The 11,913-nt window shown below is 34.5% G+C and overlaps 1 protein-coding gene across 30 annotated transcripts in view; it reads left to right on the top strand.

The window, feature by feature from the left end:
• Nucleotides 1-10,773, top strand: part of LOC136833203 (nuclear factor NF-kappa-B p105 subunit-like) — a 130,608-nt gene extending 119,835 nt beyond the window's left edge. For 16 of the 30 annotated variants that reach the window (XM_067095071.1, XM_067095078.1, XM_067095143.1 and 13 more), the window contains exons 19-25: nt 1,395-1,617; nt 1,842-2,011; nt 2,422-2,526; nt 2,769-2,939; nt 3,773-3,966; nt 4,793-5,045; nt 9,161-10,773. In XM_067095071.1, the coding sequence (XP_066951172.1) occupies nt 1,395-1,617; nt 1,842-2,011; nt 2,422-2,526; nt 2,769-2,939; nt 3,773-3,966; nt 4,793-5,042 (1,113 nt within the window). In that variant the 3' untranslated portion in view covers nt 5,043-5,045; nt 9,161-10,773. The remainder of the gene's footprint in view (nt 1-1,394; nt 1,618-1,841; nt 2,012-2,421; nt 2,527-2,768; nt 2,940-3,772; nt 3,967-4,792; nt 5,046-9,160) is intronic. The other 14 variants (XM_067095087.1, XM_067095095.1, XM_067095172.1 and 11 more) reach the window with 1 other exon arrangement.
• The last annotated feature ends 1,140 nt before the right edge of the window (nt 10,774-11,913 follow it).

Genomic DNA, 11,913 nt, shown 5'->3' on the forward strand with positions numbered 1-11,913 from the left:
TTCTTTTCAGTGTACTTGAGGCATCCGAAAACATCATACTCCATGTATATTGTAATCCTGACCACCACTTGTAACACCATCTGTTACCTTTCCCAAAACAACCAAAAGGCCACTTTCCTTATTGTAATTTTCCTTAGTCTGTTTTCTAGCCCCTATAGGTTGTGTTTTGCTTGTGTTGATTTTTGGTCCCATGTTCACCATTCTGCTCTTCCATTTACACCTATTCACCACATCATCCTCTGATTTTGCAGTTAGCACTACGTCATCTGCAGGAAGCAGTTACAAGGAGGCTCCCTTTTCTATGTTTCTTTTTAGCTTCTTCCTTTGTGATAAACAGCAAAGAGCTCAGTGCTGATTCTTGATGGGTGCCAACATTCATTTGAAATTTTACTGATACACCTGCTACTGTCTTCACTCTAGATCAAGTGCTATGGTATAATAACTTCACTATCCTAATTAGTCTATCTGACACCCTCTGCCTTTATAATGGCCATTTATCCTAATTATTTGTCTCAGTACCCTGCCAAATGCCTAATTTTTCCTTTCTGTGTTGCACCTTCCTTGTAGTTGCCATATTGTGAGACTGCTTCTGTTGTTTATCTCTGGCAGGAAGCCAAGCTGATAATTATCAATTTTAACAATTTTATGAACTTTGCTGTAGCACCTTTTCCAGTATTTTCATAGCATGCTGAAGTAGTTATAGTTCTCTTATAATTTTTGCATTACATTGCATCCCCTTCTCCTTTTGTATTATTACTGTAAGGCTCTTTTCTCAAACTTTTGGTCCTGTCTCCTCTTCCGTTATATACCCAGTAAGCTCACGGATGACCAGCTTTCCTACTGCTTGTATTAAGTTACTTATTTACATATTTTTGTGTTCTGAGAATCTTTTAACCTCCTCAGGTGTTCTCTTATGCTCTTTCTATTACACCAGTATTCTGTAGTCTATGCTCATTTTCTTTAAGTTGAATGTTTTCAAAATACTGCCTTTATCATTGCATTACCTCTTTTATTTTCAACTTGATTTTTCCTTTGTCAATTGTCAACTTTTTTATATTCTGCCCCTTTGAGATCTTTTCCCCACTTTCCCCTTCTCTTTTTTTGAGAACGTAACATACATTATTTATAGTTTTAATTCTATTATTAAACAGTAATTTGATAGACTATTTAATATTAGAGAGGTTATTTTAAATATTACTGGGAAGCCATTATTGCTTTTAACATGGCAGCAATTCTTCCTCATTGAAAATTAAATGGCAGTAGTGTTTTGAGAATGATGTGCCACTGAATGTATTTAATTCATTTTTCAATTTGTCAGAGGTTTCATAAATATGTTAGTGTAATAGTTAACATTTTTCTTTATTGTGGAAAGTTATATCAACTCCCTATTTCAGACGGCTTTGCATCAAGCTGTAAGTGGAAATGAACTAACTATGGTCCGAAGGCTGGTTGCTGTTCCAGGCTGTGATGTATCCATTCCAGATGCACGGGGAAACACACCCTTGCACAGAGCAGCCCAACTTCAAGATCACAGCTGTCTTGAGGCTTTACTGACTCGACCCATCAATGGAGCTCGATCAGCAGTATCCCAAGCCATTAATGCTTATAATTATCAGGGTTAGTGTTTATGAAATGTGCAAAATTATGGTTTTGAGTGTTTTTGTCTGTTCTTAAAATGAATGGTAATGTTCCTTGTACTTTGGTGCACTGATTTTTTTTCCTCTTGATGTAACATCAAAGGATTCGAAGTTTAGAAATTAAATCTCCCGAGTTTAAAAAAAAAATTATTATGAATGTTTTGGAGAATTTTACAATAGATTATTTTTACTTTTGTTTTCCAGGTGAGACTCCTTTACATCTAGCTGTCATAAGTGGGAATCTGAATATTGTGAGAATTTTGATCAATGCTGGTGCACAAGTTCACATGTGTGAGCACAAGAGAGGTGCAAATCCATTACATTTATGTGCAATGTATGGTCATCACAGAATAGCCGAGTATCTAATTAGAAATGTAAGTTAACTGTCTTATTCTTATATATGTCATGAACTGTATATCGCAGTCTGCATTTTAGCTAACAGGATTATGAAACTGATTAAGAGGAACATATTGTCCCATTGAGATAAAAACATTACGACAGTAATTTTTTCTTAAGTTTCATTTCAGAAATAATTACTGGTTCATGTAATTTTCTGAAACCATTGCTGAGTAGGTAATGTTACTTAAAATCAAATGAATGCCAGAATTAAAAGCAAGATGGAAGGTTAATCTGAAATGCATAGATTTTATATATTGAGATTGTGTTGTTTATCTGAAACCAGTCTTTTTATTTTATATGACAGAGGGGGAAAAAATGAAGTTTAAGGTCCCCTTGCTATGCATGTCATTTGTAAGATAACTTTGCCATTGTCCTATTTCTTCAGACAAGTATTACCGTAGAAGCTGGTCTTTTCGATGGAAACACTGCTTTACACCTCGCAGCCCAAGCCCGTGATCCTGAAATGTGCAGAGTACTCATGAGAGCAAATGTAAGTAATTCTTGGATTTTTACAGTAAAAACAAAAGTTTTGTATGACCTAGAATGCGTCAAGTTTATATAAATCCAAATTTTCATTATCTCCATTGACTTTGTAGTTGATTTGGATTGGATTGAATGTTGCAGATTAATTTTATGAATTTATTACAAGAGGGATCCCAATTTATATGTTTGTTTATATAAGTTTTGTATTTGATTCACAATATTCAAGTTTATTTTTATATATATTTTCAGGCTGACCCTGAAGCCAAGAATTACTTGCGAAGAAGAAAAAAAGTATCAGAGTCCGAGGAGGAGGAAGAGGAAGAGGAGAGCCCCAAAAAGGATGAGGACGAAGAGGAGGAGGAATCAGAAGAGGAAGCAGAATGTTACACACCACTGGACTATGCTGGTGATGATAGAGAGGTCATTATTCATAATTCCTAGTTTTGCCACTATCGATTTTTCTGATTTTTCTAAATTATTAAAGACTAGCATACAATGAGAACAGCGGTTTCCTCAAATTTTATGCCTAGTTACTCTCTAGCACTTCAACATCAGATTTGCTGTATTTGGAATGAGTTCTCACCCCTCTTCCGTTTTGTGCTTTCTGTGCCTGAATTTCTATTTGGTCCAGTTTCTCGTTTATGTCCATTCTCCATGATTTTGTGGACTTGCCCACAGGTCGTCTTCTTGTTACTTCCACCATTTGTACGTTCAATACATAACACTGAGCACCCCTACACTTCTGGAGTATCCAAGTGGTCACTTTCTTGATTGTGTTTTTCTGTTGCTGCATTTTTGTTTTTTATTCATTGATTTTCAATCTTCTCTAGTCCATGCTTCCATGGAAAACTCTCTCCAGTTAGCAGTAACCTACCAGTGTATGTCAGTAATTTTTTTTTACTATGTACTATTGAAAACTGGTACTTAACCAGGAAATCTATGGTACCTTGTGTAAACATTTTTATTGCATGAAAACAATGAACCAGTTGTACAAGCATCCTGGTAAAGGTCTCAGTTAAGAAATTTTGCTTGTTAAAGTGCATTAGTATTCATGTATTTCAAGAAATAAATGCATGTTGGACTGTTTTAAGCCAAGACTTTTAGCGCAGGCAAGTTTAAAGTCTTTAGCACCTCAGTTTTTATTTATTGTATCATAAGAAAAGCCCTTTTGATAAGTTATACCAGAATGACATATATTGAACATGTTATATAAAGTGATCAGAATTTATGACTAATTCACTTTAATGTTACAGATCTTGGAAATCCTTAGGAGAGAGGTTCCAGATGAGCCTTCAGTGCCAGAAGTAGCAAATGAAGTACAGGAAGTAACAAAGTTACCTAATGCACAGTTTGGGGGAGACTCAGGCATTGATATATCTGTATCTGGTATTGATATTTCCGTATCAGATATTTCAAGCCCAGATTCATCCAAGGATTCAGAGAACAGGTAAACACAGCTTTGAGCTAGTCATGAAGTAATGTAGAAAAGATGGGATTTTTATTTATTCATTTCTATGCACAAGTCACATACAATATTGTACTCTGACTCAGGTTCTAATGTTTGTTGTTTAGAAAAGATTTAAGGTTTCCAGCCATTTTCAGAAATTACATTCACTTACAATATTTACGGGGGTTATTGCTGTCAGTGCACTTCACATGGTACACAGTAGGCATTATTTAAAGTTCTTTGCAGCATCCCTTCGGCTCCTAGGTGCACCCCCTTTCATTCCTTTTACTGTACTCCCATTCATATTCTCTTATTTTTCAAACTTGCTATTACCCTGTCCTAACACTTGTTACATAGTGCAATTGCGAGGTTTTTCTCATGTTACACTTGTTAAACCTTTCAACACTCAATTTTGCATTCAGCACTGAATGACCTCATACATCCCAGCACTTGGCCTTTTACCTAAATTTTATATTCCATTGCATTCCAGAATATTTAAACAGCTAGGTTTATTTTCTAATTAGGTATTTTTCATTTTAACAGACTAGCTGCTTAGTTTAGGTATACACTATTTGACAATAATCAACCAACATTGCAGTAATCGTATAACTAAAGTTTTAGCAGTACATTTTAGATTTAGGTTGTCTTAAAAATGTGTTTACAAGTGCCTGTCTTAAAAATATTTGTACAGTGCATGCATTGTACAGTAGTTTTATCTGGATTGCCCATATTAGAATGTTTTAGAATGATTATTAGATGCAGTGCAGTCATGGAAGATATTTTTTATGTAAACAGTATTAAGTGAAAAATTGTTGGTATTTTCCAGTGTTGGCCATCTAAGTGCTGGAATTCGCAGGAGTTTGGCAAATCACTTGAGTGGTGATACATGGCGTCACCTGGCACAACTTCTAGACCTAGACTACCTAGTGCCTCACCTATCCAGAGAGGCATCTCCAGCTTCACTTCTCCTTCAGCCAGACAATATGAAGGTTAGGTTCTACAATACCTGCCCGGGGAAGTCCGATAATAATCTGCAGTGTAATTCTCTGGCAGCGATATGTCCCGTAATGTCTTGATAGGTATGAAATGGGGGACACGTGTGTTGTCATGCATGTTCTTGGGTCTCATAGAAATTAGCTTTCTGTCACTTGTCCCTCATTTTTTATAAATATTTTTCTTATTGAGAACAATAGCTTTTTTTATCTTTTGTTGTATTCACACATTTGTGCAAGAAATACTATTTTAGCAAGACTAATTTGCTAGGGTTTTGGAGGTGATAGGCATGTTTTATGGGAAGAAATCTCTATAGAATCATGTAGTGTACATACCAGTGGTGGAATTGTAGATAATGGATATCTAGTCCCTGCTTCTTTATGTCCTGGTGAATGTTTAGATGGTTTAGGAATCTATGTAAGGTACCTAGTTTGTGCAGTCGCTCTAGGTTTAATTTACATTATGGAACTACTGCTGTGTGCTTTTATACTTACTCATGCTTTTTACGTCTGTACTACCTATGGTCTTTTTTTGAGGAATTTGTTTATATTTATGGCACCAGTAATTATAGGCAATTCAGTCTTTCACTCCAACTGTGAGAGCCTCAAAAAATACTGTATATGAATGCAGGGATATTTTCATAACTTTGCTCATTCCAGTCAGAGTAACTGTGGACGAATCCATTAATTTGGTTATTATTTCCTTTCCATCATTAAGTATTGTTTTTTGTAATTGTGGAAAGATGGGATAAAAAACCTATATACTTATATATCATAGTCAACATTGAGAGAAAAAAGTAGTAAATTTATGCCAAGAGGTAAATTCCCTTAGAATCATGATTAGCTCTTTTTGAGGCTTTTTTTTTCAGCTGGGCTCTATGTTAGCACCCATAGTCCTTGCAAGCTAGAAAACAGTGTGTGCCTCTTGCTGTGCAATAGCATCGACAATACACATTCTGTTCTGGTGCTTCACTCTGTACCCAGTATTAGAAATCTTTCTTTTCATTGTTCAGTTGTGTAGTACTCTTCTTGGCAACGTTGATGCTAATGTTAAGTTGAAAAGTTGCAATGCTATTTCAGAAAGGCTTGAGGATTTCTAATTTTTTGTTTTTGTATGTTTGTGTTGATTATCATAGTTGTGTGTGTGACATTTATTTTCTCTTTATTTCATATAAACATTCTATCCTGTGGAGCTTGGTATGAAAGAATGTCCTGTAGGTTTTTCTACATGAATATTTGCTCATTTTAAGTAATTTACCCTTTAAATAAAATCCACATATAGTTTTGTATGCAAGAGTGGATTGTATTGAAAATTCTCAAGCATTAAAAGAATGCTTAAGTTACCATATTCAATGTTAATGTCTTAAGATAGTTGAACAGTTTAACCCTTTTTTTACTTGATAACTATCAAGTATAGTAGTTTTTATGGTTCATAATCTCTAGGATCATTCTGAAGGTCATGAGATAAGAGTGCATTTTACCAGTTATTTTGGGTTTCCTCTTTTATTTTTTCATTATTAAGTAGTGTAAATAGATCATGAGGTAACTCAGTAAGTTCTCACAGGTCTGACCAGAGGGATTTTTCTTCATTAATAATGTTTAGATTTAATGATAAGGTTTAGATTTTAATTAAATTACAGTTCTTTAAAAAAAAAATTGGTAATTGGGTTAATTGGAAATGGAGATTCTGACAGAATTTCTTTTTAACTGATGTATTTGAAAAACTTGACATTTGTTGTCAATCATATTATGGGCATTCACTCTAAAATATTTTAACTGTTAATATTAATACATAAAAAGATTGGATCAAAATTACTTTTACTGTATGTTTATTTCCTTTTGATATGATGAATTCCATCATGAGGCATGATTTCTTTAATATGTTACTATCATGTTCATTGTTTCACATTCTGCCAAACATTGATTATAATGGCACTTAAGAATGTGTATGCATAAGCTGGTCATATTAATTCCAGCTTTGGTTTTGTTTTATTTTTTGTGCAAGGGTATTTTAATTCTGGAAGTTTCTATAGCACTTCTAGTCACTAAAAATTTAAAATTTCTGTGGTCGTATATTTTCAGTAATTTTAATGGCATATCCTGTTGCATGTAATTCTGTTGTATACACAAAAGCTTTGTTAACATGGAAAATTGGTATATTTTGCTGGGTGATATGACTACAAATCCCATTCCTTATGCAGGTATGGACCCATTAGTGTATAATGCATAATGAACCTTTGCATCTTACATGTTCTGCAGCATGATATTCAGGGTATATGCATGGTTTTTGGATAAATATTACAAGTGTGTATCTCAGGCATAGTCCAAGAAGGTAATTCTATTACTGGAGAAAATTTTATATTGAAATTTGCTGACTTGTATTTGAGGCTGAACTGTATATCTGACATCCAAAGTCTTGGATAGACGTAACAATTGCTTTGTGCAGCAATGTTAAGGTTGGTCTCCCCAATGTGTCAGGTACTTTTTTTTTATGTAATTTATTGCATTTTTGTATTTGGCTTTTAATAGGCTACAGTATTTCCTTTCAGCTTAAGTGTATCTGAGATTTTGCTTAAGAAATTTTTGACTTGTGGGTATATGATGAGGTCTACTGTTAGATAACATACACCCATCTGATGTATATCAGCGTTTTGTCGTAATGTTGAATATTTTCTTGTAGGGTTTGCTTGTTTGTATTGAGTCAGCCTTATGCCAGGAAGTACTTTTTCCTAAAGGTAACCTGTAAGTGGTGATAGGTGTAAAGAGAACCAACATTCTTTTCAGTACTGAGTTACCATAGTCCCAGTGCTTGACCTGTGGCCTAAATTTTATATTCCAATTCCAATTTCAATAAGAGGCTTGATATGGCCTTCTAGACTTGGTACAACCAACGAAGATAACTTTGTTTCTTACAGTTTTCCTTTGTCATATGCTGCTTACATTGAGGCTAGTCCATTTTTTAGTTTTGAATAATTTTAATTGGTAAGGAGCCTTTCATTACTGACATACGGTGGTGTTTAATTTGTTGAAAGGTATGGTTAGTAGTTGGAGAGCTGGCAGTTTCTTGAAAGCTATGATTTATGTTGTGAAGCACCAAGGTAGAATTTCTCCACCAGCTTACTGTGATGCACACCTGTAGTTATAAGTTGATTTAATTATATTCCCCATAAGGATTGCCAATTTTGGTAAACTTTCATGTACTGTAGATGGTGTTAAAGGTTCCTTGCAGCTTCCCTTTTGGCCCCAGCTGCATTGCTTTCTGCCTTTTGTTTTTCATCCATTCCCTTTTTGTTCCTTCTTTCGTAGCTCTTTTAATTTGACCCTTCTCCAGTTTCCTTTGGGCAGTCCCCTTGAAAGTCTAGAAATGCAGTGAATTCATTGTAGCAGTAATGCTTCTTCCCTTTGTTATTTTTCTTATTCCATGTTAGGAAGCTGCTGTTATTTTCATTACATGTTTTGTTTAAACTTTTGTTGAAATAGTAACACTTTAAATATTTGATGAAAAGTCTTTAGCATATATGGTTTAGCTTTGATTTTCTTTTACATGCCTTGGTTAATATGAGTTTAAAGCCCATTGGAGGTTTCTATTTAGTATCTATCACTTTTGTAAAATTGCATAAAAGATTGATATAACATGTAAACTTGTTCAACTAAAACATAGAAATGGTCATCTCCTCCACAAAAACATCGAAGTTTCATGATAGTTGAAGTCTGTTTTATATGAATGTCCAATAGTTTTAGCGTATTATATGTGATTGTCCAGCAGATTTCAAGTTTTGGATACGAAGAAATTTCAGTATTCATTGTTTTTGATGTACCAAGTAATTGAAGGAAAAATCTATTTGTTCAAAATATTAATGTTACTATATGACAAATCCTTCGTGCCAGTCCTGTGAGATTTAAAGTATTACAACTAGGTGGTCTGGTTAAAGTGGTTATTTATAACTAGGGGTTTTTCTATAAAATATACTAGGTGTTTTATGCTTGAAAATAGTTTTGATATTTATTAGGATTGGGAGAAAACCTTCTTAAGGTTAACCAGGAAACTCGCTCTTTTTTTTTTTTTTATGTCCGTTTAATGAACTGCTAGCAGTTATGAAGTTTCTGTTGTATGCTATTGAAATAGAAAGAAACACTAACACATAATTTGTTGAACATGTTCCTTATTGAAAGTTTGAACTGATTTTCTTTTCTCCTTCCAGGGTGTCACAATAGAGAAGCTCAGAGGTTGTCTTGAAGTGCTTGGTTTGAAGGACTGCCTTGCTGTCTTGGATGCAGCATAAGCTGGAATAACTTCCCAGTTCTTTAAGTAAGGGGGCATCTAGATTTAAGGAACTATATGAATGTGTTCAGAGATGGAGAAAGAGTCTGTTAAAGCATGCTTGTCACAGTAGGGTTTCTCAGGTATGTGCTGTCTAGGATGAAATGTTTATGTATTACTACATCAGAATAGTTTTGTCATTCATGCTGAGGCAAACCAGAAAGTGAACATTGATGTAGAATCATGGTTTTGTTGGTATGTTGAGAATTGCTACATCGGAATAGTTCAGTCATTCTTGTCGAGGTAAACCAGAGACTGAATGCTGAAATAGAATACTTATTTTAGGGTACGGTTGTTGAGAAGAAATCAAAATTAAAATTCAGTATTGATAGTAATAGCTTTTGATGTGTGACTTTGCAGGTGGAAAGTAAGTGCCTTTATGCTTGTAATATATCTGTGGTATATTGTGATCTTGGGTAAGAAAAGATTTAATGTTTATTCCATTTAAGAGATATTTTTGTAATGCTGAGGATTGTTTGTCCTTAAAGAATAAATACCTGAGTGACCTTGCCTGCTACTTGGCAAAAAGTTTTGTGATGAGATTTTGTATATATATAAATAGATTTTATATATTTTTTATTGACAACTAAAATTTATTTCAGTTGATCTTATTTTAAGTTAATTTTATGTCGTTTAAGATGAAGGCTGTCATCTGAGATATTTAATAAGCTAATTTTTTTATTTAAGGTGACTATCAGCCAAGAAATTCCTTAAAGATTTAATTTTTACTGCTTACCAGCAGTTTTGAATTTATACAGAGTATAAAGAAATTAGATCGTAGATCATTAGGTTATGTATGATAGTATAATTTTTTAAATTGTTAAACTTTTTATCTAGAATAATCCTTCATATATGAATTGTGAAATATGGACCATTAAGAAAACATTCCACACAATAACTGCTGTACGTAAGATCATGTAATGATTGAAGTATTTTACACTTTGCTACGTATCCAGATAAGACTTTTGAGTTTTCAAGCTGATTTGTACAAGGAAGCATACATTTTACTGTACCTTATAGATATCAATAGAAAATACTTTATCTTTGCACACTTTGTATTTGGCTCAGAAAGTGTAGCCCTTTTCAGTATGTTGTTCACTCATTAAGTAGTATGAAACTTTGGTATTTTATATTTTGTAAGGATGTTCATTTAATGACTGGGAAGTAGTCTATAATATAAAACGTGCAAAATGTGCTGTGTGAATTCCCATCTCGGGAAAGTACTGATATGTTGATTTGTCATTCCTTCCTTTCTGTTTTTTCCAAGTAATATAGAAAATTTGGATGTAAAGATGAAAAAATATCTACTTCACTCTTGGTAATAGTTTTGCAAATAATACAAAAATCCTTAGTTATTTTTTCAGAGAGGAAATTCCAAAAAGCTTTAAATAGATTTTCTCATTGTTTTCTTCTATTTGATGATAGTTGTTTTATAGTTTTCACTGTTATGCTGCTAAAGTTTATAAGTCCAATTTAATAAACATGTTTAATGTGTTAAGATTTTTCAATACCTTGAGTCAGTTATTCTCTTGTACTTACAATCATCGTGGAAAAGTAACCTTGATCACCTGTACACTTTCCATGACTGATCAGGGAATCTCAGATAGTCTGAGTATAAACTACTGGCAAGTTAGTAATTTTTCTTCATCCTTATTTTTCCACACAAGGTAAAAAAAATTTGAAATTTTTACTAATAGATAATTCTGAATAAAAATTTGTACTTGTTCCTACACAAAAACAAACCCTTGGTCTTTACATATGGGGAACTTTCAGCAAGGTGGAAATCCAGCCATTAAACTTCTGCAAGGTAATATGGCAACAGTTACAGATGGTAGGGGCGGAAGCACCACCCACCAAGTGGGTATACAATCAGTTCTACGCAGTTTACTTTTGGCCGCAGTCTAGTATAGATGTGTGTTTATTTCTCTGTCCTGCCATTCAACTGCCTCTTCTGTGTTTGAATATATTTCTTTTTACTTTTGACAATACAATTTCTTGGAATGTTGTAATGTATTAGTCTTTCAGATGGTGTGTAACTGAGACAAGGCAGGTTTTTGTGTATACTGACGGTGGGCGGTGCTTCCACCCCTACCATCGTTAACTGTTGCCATACCTCCTTGCAAAAGTTTACTGGCCAGATTTCCAGCTCGCTGAAAGTTAATCCCCTTATGTAAAGACCTCAGGTTTGTATGTTAGGAAAATACAAATTACTTTAAAAATTTGTCATGTTCAGGTATCCCGTGTAGGGAAGGCTTCGAAAGTTCATCCGTTTCCTTCAGGATCCCACTATCGTTTGACGGATGTGAGAGATTCTGCACGGCCGCGGATGTGTTTCAAACCTAGGCCATTGTCGCCTCATCACTCTCACATCTGTGACCTTAGTCTCTGTCATTCCAGAACTCCCTGATCACACTCTTCCATGAGGCCCTCTGATCGTCATTCCAGCTCCCATGAATGTATCCTGTTGCACGTCAGCGTCCTTGTAAACATGGACGTACATGCAGTTAGTTCAATCCAGTCTGCCATTCAACCTCGCTCCTCAGTGTCTCATCATCTCTCGTGTTCTCGCTCTCCTAGGAGAAATCAAGTTCCCATGGCCGCGGACGTATGACCGTATATCGACACACAAACGTC

The sequence above is a fragment of the Macrobrachium rosenbergii genome, chromosome 4 (genome assembly GCF_040412425.1).
Source record: "Macrobrachium rosenbergii isolate ZJJX-2024 chromosome 4, ASM4041242v1, whole genome shotgun sequence".
In the NCBI taxonomy this organism is placed as follows: domain Eukaryota; kingdom Metazoa; phylum Arthropoda; class Malacostraca; order Decapoda; family Palaemonidae; genus Macrobrachium; species Macrobrachium rosenbergii.